A 17,270-nucleotide genomic window follows, 5' to 3' on the forward strand; every position below is an offset into this window, starting at 1 on the left:
TTGTGAACTGAACTTCATGTGAAAATGTGCTGGAGTGGCCATTTAGCCTACAGCAATTGTCTAGCAGTAATCAGTTCAAGGAAAAACAATTACATATTTTTACTGTTTTAGCTTAGTAACTTACCATCAGCATTAAGAGTATTTTTAGAGTATTTTTGTGCAGTTCTTAATACAACAGACTGACAAACTTTCAAATGTTTTATTTTCACAAAATATCCCAATAGAACATACTCTTACTTCCATGCCAGTAAACATACAGCATGGCAACCAACAACCCTCTTCTTCCATGACAGGTTTTAAAAATAAAATGATGTAGTACTGGGTTCAGTTGGTCTCATTTTAAATACTGCAGCTTTAGGATTCAACACAGCTGGACTGAACTGGTCCAGGTGAGGAAACGTGGGAGCAGCAGAACCTTTAAATGTTACAAACACAATAAACATGTATACACTCATACATACACACACTAATTCTCTGATTGTAATCCCCTTGTGAACATCACATGTGCAGATGCGTTCAGTTAGAGACACACACCAGAAACACTCACACTACAATAACAATACGTGTTTATGTATAAAAATCAAAAAGTAAAAGTCTTCGTTCAGTCCAGCTCTTGGTTTTGGTGGTTGCAATACAGTACACAATTGCAAAAAAAAGAAGATGAAACCTGTAAAATGAACAAAAACTTCATCTTTACAGCATTTAGAGCGTTCTTTGTTCACCTTAAATTTGACACGGGTTGAACTACATTTTACCAAAGCACAATTACTGAACGTGTGCAGTTTTGGTCGGATTAAAGTTGAGCTCCGTCCTGTCGATGTTGACTTGTATCTGTGTTGTGCTTTTGTTCCTGTTGCTTCCACGCTTCTTTCTTCATAATACAATCCAGGTACATCGGTCACTATCTGCCAACACTTGCAGGGACGAGCCTAGAGTGAGAAGACAAGTGAGTAAATTACAATATGCAGTTATTTACAAACACAAATCCAAAAAACAGGTTTACTGAAGCCATTTCAGACGGGATTAGTTTAATGTGGGGTAAAATAGTCTAACTCTTACCTCAGGATGTCTGTAATATACAGGTAAATGGCCAATTCACAGGGGATTAAGAAATCCCCGTATTCTATCAGAGGTGAAAGGACTTGATTTAAGCACTGCTGTCACCTTCCTGTCGCCATGTGCGTCCTACTTAGCTTCCTGATATCACAAAATTAAGTACACACAAAACTAAAGGACATTATCGATTATTTTGAATAAGTGATGAGAGTGCTTCTTCAAGCGCCTCCATGCTAAAAAATTGTCGAAAAAGGGGCGGTCGGTGGCTGAGCGGTTAGAGCAGCTGACCTGCGGCCATTTGCTGCATTTTTATCCCGACCCCTCCCCCGTGAAACAAAGACTGCAAAAAAGTTTTGTAGTTTGCCTACCTACACAACAAGCTAACGCATGCGTTTCATTAGTTTCTTTGGATTCTATATAACAATTATTGATAATAGCCCTGTGAGCATTGGTCTGGAAAATCTCTGTTTGGAGGGCTATATAGCCCTCCCCCTCAATGCCAAAGGGAATTGAGACACCCCTACACGTGAACGAGCAAAACCGAGGGGCGAGAGGTGAAATAGGATTGAGCCTAAATTTATCTTAAGTTAAAGTGACAACAGACAACTTTTCGGTTTGAACTCATCATTATGAAGTAAATGCGGATTGCACAATGTTGGCTATAGAAAAATGACACCACTGGCATTGCCATTTAGATTGGTTCCCTGTAAGCCCTGCTTTTGCTTTGCAATCCTGTCTTCCACTGGGATACTTACAGTTGGTTCTTGGATCCAGTGACTGGAGAGCCTGCCTGACCGGCTCTATCATGTTCATATGAAAATCAACGGACAGAAAATATGTTATCACCGTCTCCGTTGTGCAGCTTGATTTAAAACAAATGCGGCGTGTCCTGTGTTGTCGGTAACGTTAGCTCTGAGGACAACAGAAAGCGACCTCTATCTGGTTGTATTTGCAACAGCTGTGTATCTGTGTGTCCTTTCACAAACTTGTCCACGCTTTGCCAGTAGTGCAGAATCACGCATATATTTAACCTCGACATGCCCCCCACTTTTATAACTCCAGACCCCTGTCAGGGTCCCACCCCCCAGTTTGGGAACCACTGAAATATACCGTTTTAGAATAGGCAGAAAAAACGTCTGTTTTTGTAAAGGGGAGACTTGTAGGTACCCACAGAACCCTATTTTATTCAGATATCTTGAGGTGTTGTATTGTTGACCTCTGACATGGATTAATCTAGACTAATCAGAAAGACATCTAGATCCGTGTGTGTTAAATATCAGGACACTGAATGTGTGCTCAAATGCGAATACAACTCACCTTTGTGTAGAGCTTCATTGGTCATGCGATTAATGTAGCGGGAGCTGCTCTCAGGAATCAACCACTTCATCACTGTGTTTACACAGGACTTCCTGTAAGAGCTCCATACACTCCCACTGACGAGAGAGATACAGATTGACACCTTTAATTCAGAAGTAAAGAGAGCACAGCCAGAAAGTTGTGTGTGTGTGTGTGTGTGTGTGTGTGTGTGTGTGTGTGTGTGTGTGTGTGTGTGTGTGTGGTGGTGGTGGGGCAGCTCCTCACCTGGTCTGACCCTTGACCTCTGTAAGGTCACCAACACCCATGGTGCAACAAACACCAGTGTTTAGGTCCCAGCTGACCTGCAGGTTGGAATGATACGTGTTTGGCCTGGGAACAAAAACAATGAAAAGCAAACTTAGCGGGACCAGAAAAAAGATGCAGGGCCGAAGAATGCTTTGCGTTCATTTAGTACCTGCAGTGCTCCTCATCTAAATTGGAAAAGGCCAGTAACAGCAGACCGATGTTGATCATCACAGTGTTGGTTTCAGGACACACCTGATACATCATACACAACAACAGGTTAAAATTCATCTTCTTCTTCTTTTTATTATTCTTCCTTCTTCTTTTCTGCTCAGAAACAATCTATTTAGTGTAGCAAATACACTATGTAAAAGTAGGAAGTGCTTATATTTTAACATGTTTCTGTGATCTACCGTATTTTTTGGATTAAAAGTCGCTCCGGAGTATAAGTCTCAACCGCCGACCAGCATCTTTTTTTCACAATGCACTTCTGCCATGACCCGCCCCCGCCGAGTTTTGATTGGTTGACGTGTGTGTGACAATTGCTGATATACGCCTAGTCTCTTACGTGACTGACATAAATAATAGCCCGGGCTATTATTTGATATTTTACAGTAATGTGTTAATAATTTCACACATAAGTCGCTCCAGAGTATAAGTCGCACCCCCGGCTAAAATATGAAAAAAACTGCGACTTATAATCTGAAAAATACGGTATGTAAAAGGCTGAATTCACCTGGGAGTTAATTAAATAACCTGACTTTACCTGCTGATAAAAGAGTCAATATAATCCATAAATGTAAAGGCCAAAGAGAACAAGTGCTCTAAAATCAACAATTGTGTCCTGGGCAATTCAAGTGATCATGTAAGAATCAGATAGCCGATCCTTGTTAATCTATCATTAACCGTTCATTAATCGGTCTATTTTTTTTATTGTCGCTTAACGGGTAATTATTAACATCCCTAGATCATAGTGAACCCAATGCGGGTCTAATGAGAGTTCTTATTTGCAATCCCAACTACAGTGGTTGAAAACTTTGTTTAATTTCAACATTGTTCTTAGACATGTGTGTGTACTGACCTCTAATATCACAACATCATAGTCGCTGAAGGAGCAGAACTGAGGGGCCCAGGCAGCATCACTCCTGATCACCTCATTGATAAGATACTCGAAGTCTAGGGTCAACTGCTCCACACACACACTCTGCAAGAGAGAACAAACAAACCCTCACTATTTACACATGTGTATTATTTTTCGTTGTAGATAACTGAACATAAATGCTCTGTTCGCCGTTACAGGAAGGTAACACACGCTATTAAGTATTAAGACTGATTTTCAGATGAGATTGCAGAATATTTCTCACCTGATCACAGACAAATGTCAACTCGTTAGACTCTGTTTTCATCTTCACTCTGACATTGCCTCCACTCTGACTGACTTCCATGGGGGAGGGAGATTTTGATTTTCCCTAACCAATCACTAGAGAACAGCGTATCCCCTTGAATCTAAAGTAAATTTCAACACTAATGCTTAGCCATGCCAACATACTGGTTTTGCTGTGCTCTTAAGGGGAATCTTCGCTGATTTTGAACCAGCTTAGTTCACTGCAGTGTGTGTCCCTCCGCTGTCCCTCTGCCGGCAGGGTACGTAAGGTGATAAGACGCAAACTTTTACGCCTGCATGTACCGCCAACATTGTTATGATACAGAGCTGGTTGAGGATCGGCAATCTCCGTTAAGTGAAGCGGAGCAAAGTAAAAACAAATGCCGGTTGATATTGAGAAGACAACAAACGTGTTAATCCTGCCCCTGGCACTGATAGGCTAATCCGTAGACCCCCTTTGAAGCTCTTTGGTAGATTGCTTTTTCAATCGAGAATCCGCTGTTTCAAGTCATGATGCCAGAGAATAAGTCAGTGAAGTGGGCAGATTCAAAGGTCTGGACGCAGGCAAGAATATTTTGTTAGACTGTGTAACATTTTAACCCACATTAAAAACAACAGGGACTGGGTCATTTCGATTATCACACATTGATTTCTGTCAAATAAATAGCTTTTTAATGTCTAAACTAGCAATTAAACCAATTTAAGAGTTGCAATGGTGCAAGAATTTCCTGTAAAACCCGACTGATGTTTGCTAATATAAATGCCTTCAGCTGATTATTGACCATTGATTCCAGTATTTTGTGGTAGGGCAACTTGATATGCTGTATATATTCCAGTATTTCTGAATTTACAGCCACAGATACACTGACGCAAACACGCACCTGGCCACTGTGGGGCCCGGTGACCAGCTGCAGGTTCCGTCCTTTAAGGTCAGTGACTGTAAAAGGTAGCTGAACTTTATCGTCTTCATAACCTGGAGACAGAAACAGAGAAGAATGTAGTTCAGCAGTGTCTCACTTGACCTGACGTGGGTTATTTTTCACTCATTTTCTCACCTCCTGCACCTTCTGCACCTCCTGTATTCTGCTCTGCTGCCCCTGGCTGTTGGAGGCGGTAATGCAGACGTGAATAGTTGACATATCCTGGCTCGCTGGGGCCGACCTCCTGGGATGAGGATGGGGTCGGTGGGGATGAAGAGGATGAGGAAGACGAGGCGGGAGACATCACTTGTTCAGAGCACCGTGGCAAACTGTGGCTCCCACTTGATGTCGACGCTTGTGGTAAACTAGACCGACTCTCCTCCTCCCTCCTCTCTCTACAATCCTCCTCCTCTTTCCTCTCTACATTTATCCCTTTGTCTTCTGGTATCTGTACTACCTCTTTTTCACCACCCCCAGCTGGTGTCCTTTCTGCTGTGCCTTCGTTTTCTTTCCCTCCCCCCTGGGCCCGCCTGAAGAGGTCAGCTGCAAACTCCCGGGCTCGCACAGCTGCTTGTGACTGGCTAGGAGATGAGGGAATTGGAGCAGGTCTGCTAGGTGGCGGCCGGCTTTCGGGAGATCCCTGAGGTTGTGAGGAAGAGGAGGCCAAGGAGGTGGAGGAAATAGACGTGGAGACTTGACCTGACAGAGCTGCTCTCTTTGTGTAGAGGATCTGCGATGATTGATCCTGCTTACCTGCGTGAGACATACAAAGAGATGCTGAAATCCAGCTACACAACATCAACAATTAGTTATTTTATCTTCATCAGTGTGCCAAACAAAACCAATTTGGCCTTTTGGAAACAACAGACTTTGGCATGTCAGAATTGTCTGGCCTCTGTTGACCTGGTGTGACATTGGTCCATCCTCCCACCAAATTGAGTTCCTCCTCAAAATGGCCCAATCTGACCCTCTCAGGGGGTAAATGGAAACAAAGTCTAACATATGATGGTCTTAAATGCATAGTCTGATTTTAGGCGTAAGAAACAGAAGGGATAAAGATCTGTGTTGATGCTGCTATTTGTGTATGTGTGTTACCTGGGCAGAGTGAGATCCCGCAGGCCACCAGAGAGTAGCTAGTGTTTAACAGGATGACCTGGTCCTTCTTCAGCTGGAACGCTGGCTGGAAGGTGGGGAACGGGTACACCACCTGGTACCTGCTGTTGAGCACATAGCCATGCTCTAGACACTCACCACTTCCTGGAGAAAAAAAAAAGGTGTCCGATGAAGGAGAATGCGAGACAGAGGCAGAGAGAACATCAAAGTAGTCCCTCTTTGTGTCTATGTGTTTACCTGTGCGAATAGTAGTGGCTGAGGGAACTGGGCAGCAGTAGGAGCAAGGTTTAGGAGGAGGCATGGAGGCAATAGTGATGTAGATGTCTCTGTTATTTTCATCACTCATCATCAAATTCATCAGAACGGAGCTTGAACTGCGTGTACTGACAGGCACAGACACACATAAATTACTCATTACCTACACAATGCAATAACAACATTTCTTAAACTCAATCACCTCTATCTAGCTGTTGATTGATATTGTTTATTCATTTTAATGTATTACTTGAAGCCAAAGATGACAATTTTGGAGTGGTCATTTGGCCACTCGCACACAGTCAGGTACAGGTCGCTGTAGATTTCCTCTCCTGCAAACAAACGTACATGATGGACCTGAAGAGAAAAAAAGCAGACATGAGGCAGAGAACAAGATATCACATCATAAGAATCTTCTGAACACATTAAGGTTCTAGTGAGTACACTTTCTTTATTTTACCTGCTTCAGTCTACTGTGCAAGTTGAACTCCCACCAATAAAGATGGTAGGTATAGAAAGAGAAATCATCATCTTCTCCATAGTCGCTGGTGTAGGACAGAACGTAGCGTCCGCATTTAGTGAAGCCAAGAAAGACATGTCTGGAACCAAGGTGACACACCACTGTAATACACGCCTTGGATGGAACAATATCACACCTAATAAATCCTCACTAGCAGGTAAGGATGCACTTGTCTGATGCGTCACATTAGTCCTGGCACCAATTGTACCCCTATAAACCAAATAAGGTATTGGCCATGAGGTGACAGTACCATATCAAATTAAGTTTCTTAGTAAATATTATAAAATGAGTGTTTCCACTATCAGTTACATCAGAATCAGAACCAGCTTTAATGGTCAGGTATGCACATATAGATAGAATTTGACTTTGACAGACATTCCCTCTCTCAGACAGGTAGACATATACAGAATAGACACTAAATACGCATACTTAAATAAATATACAGACATAAGGCTGCGTACCATACATTGGGACAAATATAAAATATAGGAGACAAATATAGACGGGCACATAATTCTGACATGGCGGGGGGCTACTGATGCAGCTTTTACTGTAGTACAGAAGCAATCCCTGGCCTCATGCTGTCTTACACAAAAATGATGATCACAGCGAGGTACGTTGAATTTGTGGTAAAGAAAGCATCTGTATTGGACCTGTACCACTCTAAGATAATCATTTGAGGAGAAGAAAAGTTACATTAGTGCACATGATAGCTGGATCCCAAGTCAACAATCCTGATTCACAGTCACACACCAAGGTGAATGACAGTCCACGGTAAAAAGCAAGGTACTTATAACACATACTGACCCTGCTCTCAGGAACTCCTCGCTGACAATGTTCTTTAATGGGACACACACTCGGGGTGGCAGCTTCCTGAACAGGCGCTGAGAAAACTGTCCTGACAGCTGCAGGACCGGCGAGAGAGTCGGTTCAGAGGGAGACCACGTAATGAACACATACATAGTGCAACATGAAGCATGCAAATGTTTGAGACGACACGGAAGTTGAAGTATAGTGGTGGGATAGCCTTGTCGGTGGTGATTGTGAACAAACTAGACGGTAAATTCCGCGTTATTCAATAACATGCAAAGTAACACTCCTAACTATTCTACAAGGTGCGTGCACGCAAACATCATACATACATCAGCAGTGTATAAGGTTAAATATTCACGTGTTGTGTTATATCTGAGGGTTTATGATACATTAGGATCTGTGCAGTTGTGGTTTAGCTAAAGCTAACACCGATAAAGCTTTCACGTTACAATATACAAAGATGTAAGCTGACTTGTCTAGCACGCGAAGACTGTTCATTTACATTCAGGAGTGTACGGGTATGTTAGCAAACCACACAAAGAGACAACTGAGTAACACTGCTGGAAACACGGGGGGACTCCAGGTTTTCATAGTTGCATCGGCTCATTAGCCACCTGCCTGATGTTAACGTAGTTTCCAAGCTAGTTAGCAGCTAACTAGCTCCTGAAAACAATACACATTATTTACGAACCACTCGTGTCGTGTTTCATACCACACGCTTTTGTGTGTCCATGCCTACCTTCCCGCGCATGAGAAGCTTCACGACATGGTCTTTGTGTTTCCTTTTGGCTTTCTGTTTGCTGTCGTCTTTCTCTGATTTCGAGCTGGGCGCCATCTCCCTCTCAACTGTCGGCCCTCGCTGCAGTCACGAACTGTCGCGATTGGTCCGCAGGCTGCACGAGACTGCGCTCACCCGCCGGTGGACACATCCATCAAAACCAAAACAAAGGTGGGGCACAACAGAGGTGACACCCTGCGGGGAACCACGACAGAAGGTCCACGCATGTCTGTCCGATGGGTCACTTCCAGTATGAGAAAATCAGATTCAGAATTTATCTGATACGCACGCGATGCTACTCATGACCACACAAGAAGGAGACTGGCAATTTGAATGTTTTATTTTAAGTATTTAAAAACAAGCTGTAAAAAATAACATCTAAAAAAAAAAAAAAAAATCAGCATACAGTAACGGAACCTACTGGAACCAACAAAAGAACAACGAAGAGAGAAATTAAACCGAGGGCAGTCAAACACACAGACGCATACATGCACACACAAACAAACAACCTATATTCTGTCGGTCAGTTTGTGTCTTATTACACCCAACTTACACACATTTTTCTGTTCAGTAGCATACACTGTATACAGACACACACAACCCCCCCTTTAGGAAAATAATTACAATGAATAAAATTAAAATAAGTCATGATAGCAGGGAGAAATACACCTGCAACTTAAAGACTGGGAATGTTAAAAAAAAAAAAAGTTTTAAAAGTAACAAGAAAAAGGGCAAAAATGTTGCATTTCTTTCCTTACAAACATAATTTCTGAATATATTCAAAATACTGCTTGACAGTTTTTTTTACCCTCAGGAAATTGAAGGGGAAAAACTACTTTAATCTGAGTCAGTGGTGAGATGTTGTGCTAGCTTGCAAACAAAGACGCTTATTATTTCACATTTTTTTTATATAAAATGAGCAGGGTGTGGGTGAGGTGAAGGGGTAAACTGAATAGTAACCCAAGTAATTATTTAGTGCTTTGTTCAATGCATGGGCAAAATGTGTTCCCTTTTTCTTCAATTTTGACTTTAAAAAACAAACTGTTGGAATAGAAAATGTCTGGGTGGATGGGTAAACCATGGTCTTGTCTTGTTAAAGCCAAAAAGGAAATTTCTTGATAGAAAAAACAAACAAGTCCAGAGAGCCATCGCAACCGTCCAATAGACTGAGCCAATCATTTACTGGGCCTGAAATCAAAAACAGACAAAATATAATCAGTCTTTGCTTTGTAAGGAAATGTAAAAATTCTCTCAATATGGTGTATGTAAAGTATATGGATATACAGTTTCACGCAGGGTTAACAGCTTCAAAGTGCCAAATAGTGCTAAATTTTTTTTGCAGTAGGTATCACACAAGCAAATTTTAAATGCATTTGGTTTTTGCATGTTCTATAACAGTTGTCTGGATGGTTGGTTTTCTAAGCTACAATCATTTCACTAGAATCCTCTTATCTTTATTTGGCACCAAGAATGATTAAAGAGACCTGGCTCTGTCCAGCTTGCGATAGTTTCACAGTCATTCAGACTCAGGTGAAGAGTTTGGTGAGCACCAAAATCAGCAGCTAGAAGACTATCAGAATGTAAATGCAGTTAGTGTGTTAGCTTGTAACAGACTGTGGCTGACAGCTACGATGATGGCATGCTTTTCTGTTTGTAACGACAGTCAGCTCTGTGCTGGAAGTTCCCGTTTTTTCCCCCGGCTTTTGCGTATTGAGACATCAATTGGCTTTCCTATCTGTGACCTAGCAACTATAAGGTGGTTAGGGAAGTACATCTCCCCCTTTAGTAGAGGAATGTGAAAACGGCTCTCTAGTGACATACTTTGCACAGAAACAAGTCAGTATAGTCAGACATTTAGAGTACAAAAACACATTTGAGTGGAGGGGATCTTTAAATAAAGATGAAGAGGGAAAAAAATGCAAGCGATTAAAACAAACATTTGCATTTTTTATATATATATATATATATATATATATTCTGTCAGTGTCTCATTCTAAATACAAAAAAGGCACAAAACAGTTGGGGGAAACATTTATATACAAAGATATTCAATATCTTAGCCAGTGAATGTATTCTTGGCAGGCAATTATTTTTAGCTTACTAGACCATGGCAGCTACAAAGTTAATTTTGAACACTGGTCATGGATGTGCTACCTGTTGTCCCTGCTGGGGAGCAGCTGCCTGTCCAGGCCCCTGCCCTGGCTGACCATAGTAGGCCGCCTGCTGTCTGTAGTACTCAGCCCAGGCAGCGCTGTAGTCCTGCTGGCCTCCTGCTGCAGCTCCGGCTGGTGCTGGTGCTGGTGCTGGTGCTGCGCCAGGAGCAGGTGCAGCCCCTCCGGCTGGCTGGGCTAGAAGAACAAGGCACACAATGTATTGGATACACACACAGCCATGTACTTCATGTCACAGTATACTACTGATAACTTACTTTAATCATACTAATTGTAATATTAATAACACTAAATGTAATACCGCTAGTAGTTTAAAGCTCACACTTTGCTCAAATACATATAACAGTCTCAGATCTCACTTACCCATGCCCATCTTCTTGTAGTACTCCTCCCAAGCCTTAGTATAGTCTGGCTGGCCCCCAGGGGCCTGTGGTGCTTGGCTCTGCTCCCCTGGTGCTGCTGCTGCAGGGGCTCCTGGAGTCTGGCCTGCCATGGCGCCCCCTGGCTGTTGACCGTAATATTGAGCATAGTATGCCGCCCATGCTGCGTTTGGGTCTGCTGCTGCCTTATCTAGCAAGGGTGAAAAAGGATAAATTAAGTAATAAAAACATATATACACTCAAAAACAAATCACAAAATACCTTATAACAGTTAGAAAAACAAGCTAAGTACAGAAGTCATTACACAAAATAAGGTACTCACTGGGGTCATGTTGACCTGGGGCTTGCCACTGTTGGTAGTTACCTCCCCAACCCTGAGGACAGTACTGGGGGCCACCAGGCGCAGCTCCACTGTTGAGAAGGACATAGCCATTTAAACACATATAAAACTGCTTTTGCATCAGTCCCCTGTGAAGGGACATTAAACATTCAAGTGTTATTTGTGGGGTGAACTTACTGAGGAGCTCCACCAGGAGGCCCTGGGTTATAAGGGTTGGGATTATAGGGACCCATAGGGCCAGCTGGGCCTCCTGGACCAGGACCACCACCACCGCCCACTGGACACAGTGGAGCCTGGAAACAGGGGGAAAACATTCAAACTCAATCAGTTAAGAGGATGTGTTATCTTATGACAGCTGTTTGAACTGTGTGTTCCTGCTGTGAGTCACGAACATACCTCAATCTTCTCTTCTATAAGCTGCTTCGCATGGTCAATCTGTTGTGGGGACCCTCGGATGATGAACATTTTGAAGTTGGGGTCACCGTTTGGTGGTGGCTGACGAGATATCTCCACAAATGCACCGGTCTGTTGGTTGATAGCCTTGACATTCTCTCCTCCTCTGCCAATGACGAGCCCACATTTGTGCGCAGGAATGGAGAAGGTCATCTCTCCTCCCGGAGGACCCCAGTTTCCCTGGCCTCTACCTCGTCCACGCCCACCAGGTGGCATCCCACCACCAGGACCTGGGGGTCCCTGTGGAGGAAACACACCTAACATTAGGTTTCATTTTTCCACAGCAAAGCCCTGTTTCTGTGTTCTGCCATCAACACAGTACAAGATCAACTATTTAAAGAAATTAAACACCTACCCCCTGTCCACCCTCCTCTCGTGCACGGATGCTTTGGAGCAGGTCAGTGATTATTGATGCAGCATGCTGACACTGGTCTGGTGGACCCATAATGTGGGCTATTTTATCAGGACCTGACCCATCATCTGTAAGGGATGACAAAAGGACAAGCAGGTTTATTGGTGGGGGGATGTGCAGGGACTGAAAACAATAGGATCATCTTAACTGGAAATGTTAAGGCCTTTGAATGACAGCACAATAAAGAAGACAAAAAGTACAAGACAATATAACTATAAGTGATCTTTTTCCTACCAACCAAATGGTTAAAAACTTCCATAACCCCAAAATCAATACATTTATCATTTTTTTATTTATTAAATATACGTTTTCTCCATCCCCTATACAAACACTAGGCAAAGGGGACGACCAAGAGTTAGATTTTAATGTGTTATTTAATACTTCAGAAACTGTCTGAGAGCTCACCTGGTTTAAACTGTATCTTCACTCCAGCGTCGCTCTGGATCTTCTTGATCATCTCCCCACTTCGGCCGATTACAACTCCCACAGAGTGGCGGGGCACAGCTATCTGTAGAATTATAAAGAAAATTGTGATAACTGCTCAAAGCAGTTGAGTCTCACCCATTAATTAAAATTAAGGTAAACATGCGTTCACACACGACATTCCAGTCATTCAATTATTAATGTACAGTATTAATCAATTAATTTTGATATCTCATATGACCAAGCTGAGAAAAAAAGGTCTTTAGATAAATTTAGATTAGAAAAAAATCCCAGTTACGACTAACTACTTACATCAATGCCGCCGCCGCCGCCGCCGCCGCCACCTCCTCCTCCTCCTCCCCCACCTCCACCTCCTCCTCCTCCTCCTCCTCCTCCTCCCATCCTTGATCCATATTCGCTCCTGTCTCCAAAGCCTGCATGGTCCCTGTCTCGTAGAATCTCATTAACCATGTCCTTTGCTTGCTAAGAAAAAAAAGGCAACAAAATACAATTATTTGAAGGGTAAATAGTGGCATAAAACCTCTCCCACTTGGCCAAAACAATCTCCACTGTGCTTAAAGAGTACCTGCACTTTGTAGGGGTCTCCAATGATGCGTAGGGGTTTATCTACGTTAGGTGGCTGGGATCCATCTTGAATAAGAATCATTTTAACTCCAGCCCGCTCCTAAGATTTAAGAGAGAAATATCAAATTGATCACACACATTATAAAGTTGAGTGGTTGCAGTGTAGTTTTAGAAATCAGCACAGAACTTTGTTTCATAATTATTTTCGATATTTACAGTGTAGTAAAACTCTGAATCAGGTTATATCAGGGTATCCTGCGACTCTTACCTGTAGCTGTTTGATGGTCTCGCCTCCTTTACCTATAATAAGACCGGCCTTGCCTGCAGGGATGATCATCTCCTGCATGGAACCTGACTGCCCATTGGGTGTGTCGTGACCCCTTGACACAATGTCATCTATAAGTGCCTTGGCTCTCCTGGAAGCAAATGTAAATGACAAAAAGGTGATGAAACCATGGGAGGACACACGGCTAATGTAGCATTATAGTAAATAAGTCAATGGGTCACACTATTCTAAACTTTAGATTTTTTTGTGTGTGTGTGTCTTTATCGAACAGTGAAGTGGTTAAGACACCTTTGTGCCCTCACTGAAGCCTCTCAGGCTGTCAACCATCATTACCTTCCACTAATCAGTTATTCATAGGGTAGAAATTAAGATAAGAGTAAGAACCCTAGTTGGGGTTTAACTTTGTAAAGGCCTATAAAATAGGCTATCAGGCTTCCTCTCTCAGAACACCGCGCACCCAGCCCCAGCATGAGGGGAGAAATGTGACTGTAAATGACAGCATGATGCAGGAAAGGCTCTTACACTGAGCACAAATTGAATCACTGTGTTTACTTAAAACCATTGTTTAAGTAAAATGTTTCAAAAGGATTATGTTTTTCTATAGTATAGAGAAAAAAATCTAAATCACAAAAAATGAAAACCATTTACCTACCCAACAAAGAAATACCCAAATAGTAGAATATTCGGGTCCAGCCCTAGAAAATACCGCTTGCAGTAGTAGTAGCCGCACCAGCAGCTTTGAATAACATTGGTATTCTCCTCCCCAGCCAATTGATGCGCATAACAGCCACCCAGTGCATTGAGACAATGGTGGGACATAAAAACTAATTTGCGTATTCAATCACGTGCACTTATAAGTACACTATGGGATGTAGTCCCACTACAACATCCTGTTTGTAAAATATCAGAAATCAAAGCAAAAAGTAATCACACCAAAAATATGTTGTTTTTTTCAAATGTGTTTTTTTGTTGTGTGTTGATGGTTGAATGAAGTAATAATTTGCAGTCATTTTGGATTATATTTACCATTTATTATAGTTTACTTGATTACGTGCTTCAGCATGTTTCACGCTGCTTAATAGCATCAGGAAGCTTAACTAATCAAGATTTATGCAACTATTATGGACTATTACTGCAGTGTAAAAAAGTTTTCCAACAATAGATATAAAAATAGATATATAGACATACAGATAAGCCATCTAGCCATGTATGGTTAGTGGGGCTGCATATACGTGTACGCGCTTAAGAGATGGAAACTATGCCCTATAGAGATGGAGACTAAGGACTCGTTACTGGCCCATTAATGCAAACAAAGGGATACAGATGCTTTTGGGCGTCGGATTTAGATCAAGTAGTACCCCCAAAAAGCCTGGAAGGACCATAGTTAAATGGAAAAAACAAACTTACCCTATGGCATCTGGTGACCCAGTCAGAGAAACACTTCTATCTGGAAGACCAGCACTGTCTGTGAAGGAATATGAAAATGTGTATCAATTAAAGAGAAGCTGGAAAACCAATTATATTTAGTTGTCTTCACAAATGTGGGGTTAGCAGATATCTCACCATGCGCAATCTGGACCTTGCAGCCAGAATCCTGCTGTATTTTGTTAATCTGTTCACCTCCCCTGCCTATGACTTTAACGGACAAGAGGAAAGACATTTAGATTTCAGTTTGAACATGTGTAACAACCACAGTCTATGGAAACATATGTGCATGTACTTACTGAGGCCGACCATGCCATCAGGCACCCTGAACTCTTCTGTCATTGTGGAGGGCCTGACACTGCAGTCAAGTTTAAAAAACAAACAAACAGATATATGACACAACTACAAGCACCAACAGTGTTCATGTAAAAAAAAATAAAAAAAATAACTCTATACCTTTGTTGGGACAGGGCGGCCAGCTGAGCTCCAATAGCTGTATGAGAAGGAAAATATGGTGAGTGGTTTGAAACTGGACTGCACGAGTGTTTGTAATAAGGTCAAGTAGTGATTTAACGTACACAATGCAGAATCAATTTCACCCTGTGATGCTACCTTCTTGGCATCAGGTTCATCTGAAAACAAAAGGAAAAGTGAGTCTACAATGTGGACTAAAATTCATACAAACTGCCCGTTTGTGCTGATTTTTCACCTGCTTCTTCCAGGGATCGTTTCTGTGCTGTGAATGGATAGTTCTCAGCTCCTCCGTTGTTGCTCACTGAGGGAACACCTTCTCCACCGATTTTAGCTGCAATCTAGAAAAACAGACGTTCTATGAATTGGCTGCAATACACCGTAAAAAAAGTGAATATTAAGAATGATTATCTCATTTAACGTGGAACTCCACAGAGAGAAGGATTAATGTACTCAGAAGGAACACTACACGTAAGCAGTCATCTTGGCCTGGAGAATACAAAGTTAGAAGACATGGATTTACCATGCACGGAGGGTCTAAGAGTTGCATTATGGGAAGTGCAGGGTCTATTTCTTTTTTTTTTTTGGGAGGGGGGGGTCGATAGTATGGACATAGCTGCTTCTATTTTGAATCGGTCTTAAGTGCCTCATCTTTATGAAAGTGCAATACTTAATTGCTGGAGAACCACTTTAGCATTTCTACACAAGTACAAATAAAATAGATACAACCATTTCCCAAACAGTGCTTTCACAACACCTTGATTAAAGCTCAAACAAATAAGTTATTAATCTCGATAAATAGTTCTAGTTTTAGCTTTTCACATTAAAATCAAAATTGACTGTTTTATGCACCTGTTCAATACATAAAGTTGAGTTTGCGGGTGGTGATCGGTAATGCTTATAATCATGACAAAGACCCACAAGGTAACGTGAGCATCACACTCACTCATGACCGCGAAAAAGACCTCAGTCGCTGAGTTCGTTAACGATTACCATCCTTTTGTCCATGAAACGTTAATGCTAATTACCACTACAGCCAGCCAGTTAACCTTATTTCATGGCAATCCTAGTACCGTGACAATGTTGTGTATTGTTTATTTGTTCTAAAATGGTGTTTTACACATGGAGCAGGCTGAAACTGTTAACTACAATAACGTCCACTAACGGAGCCGTTAACTACAGTACCGATCACTAACGGAGCTAACTTAGCTGAAGCAGCTAACGTTAACGTGCGTCCATTTAACTCAATGATACCGGTGGAGACGAGTGGTTTTATTTAGCGATATAAAAATAAATTCATACATGTATATACGAAAGAGTGACCTACGGTGTTGCAGTCGCTGCTCAGTCCACCCCGCAAAACATCTCAACTGACTAACGTTACACAACCGGGCGACCGTGTGAGACAAATGAATGGCTGAGCTAACAGCTAACAGCTTAGCCTGCTAGTTACCCACAGCGAACGTCACGGGTAGTTAAGCTAGCTGCAGTTTCTCACCAGCTAACTCACGTTAGCTCGCTGCCTGTTGTCTCTCGGACCTTACGCTTCAATTACCTGTCTGGCTCGTTGAACTGCATCAGCAAAAGCGTCGTTTTTCATCCCAGCGCCGACTCCGTTAGTCGGTAGACCGCCGTAATCAGACATGCTGCTCACAAGGGGCAAAGAGACACAGGGGCCAGGCTGGGTAGCTTCGGCCGGGTCGAGCTGCGCAGAAGCGGGAAGGCTAAACAAGAGCGTACGAGGAGAAACCAATGTGCGTAGGGCTGCTTACCACGCCGGCAAACTTCCCTGCTTAAAATAGCCAATCAACGAATCTGCAACCCCCGCGACTTCTTCTTCTTCTTCTTCTTGATTACACTTCTGGGTGTTGCCGTCCAACGTTATA

The 17,270-nt window shown here is 42.4% G+C and overlaps 2 protein-coding genes across 2 annotated transcripts; both read right to left on the reverse strand.

Moving 5' to 3' along the window:
• Positions 1-265: 265 nt before the first annotated feature.
• dcaf15 (DDB1 and CUL4 associated factor 15) lies at positions 266-8,524 on the reverse strand. The gene is made up of 13 exons (XM_083923797.1): positions 8,400-8,524; positions 7,655-7,752; positions 6,788-6,926; positions 6,578-6,684; positions 6,310-6,455; positions 6,055-6,216; positions 5,095-5,712; positions 4,921-5,012; positions 3,737-3,859; positions 2,828-2,910; positions 2,638-2,742; positions 2,374-2,489; positions 266-929 (listed from the first exon to the last, which is right to left on the reverse strand). The coding sequence occupies exons 1-13, from the start codon at positions 8,493-8,495 to the stop codon at positions 874-876; spliced, it is 1,941 nt and encodes a 646-aa protein (XP_083779923.1). The 5' UTR covers positions 8,496-8,524; the 3' UTR covers positions 266-873.
• A 236-nt stretch (positions 8,525-8,760) lies between these two features.
• khsrp (KH-type splicing regulatory protein) lies at positions 8,761-17,069 on the reverse strand. Its single transcript, XM_083929604.1, has 18 exons — positions 16,940-17,069; positions 15,623-15,725; positions 15,492-15,545; positions 15,370-15,406; positions 15,213-15,271; positions 15,052-15,123; positions 14,896-14,953; positions 13,471-13,618; positions 13,204-13,302; positions 12,930-13,100; positions 12,600-12,702; positions 12,138-12,262; positions 11,726-12,022; positions 11,507-11,622; positions 11,312-11,400; positions 10,973-11,179; positions 10,593-10,786; positions 8,761-9,626 (listed from the first exon to the last, which is right to left on the reverse strand). The coding sequence occupies exons 1-18, from the start codon at positions 17,027-17,029 to the stop codon at positions 9,618-9,620; spliced, it is 2,031 nt and encodes a 676-aa protein (XP_083785730.1). The 5' UTR covers positions 17,030-17,069; the 3' UTR covers positions 8,761-9,617.
• Between the last annotated feature and the right edge of the window lie 201 nt (positions 17,070-17,270).

Source organism: Echiichthys vipera (genome assembly GCF_963691815.1).
Source record: "Echiichthys vipera genome assembly, chromosome: 2".
Classification (NCBI taxonomy): domain Eukaryota; kingdom Metazoa; phylum Chordata; class Actinopteri; order Perciformes; family Trachinidae; genus Echiichthys; species Echiichthys vipera.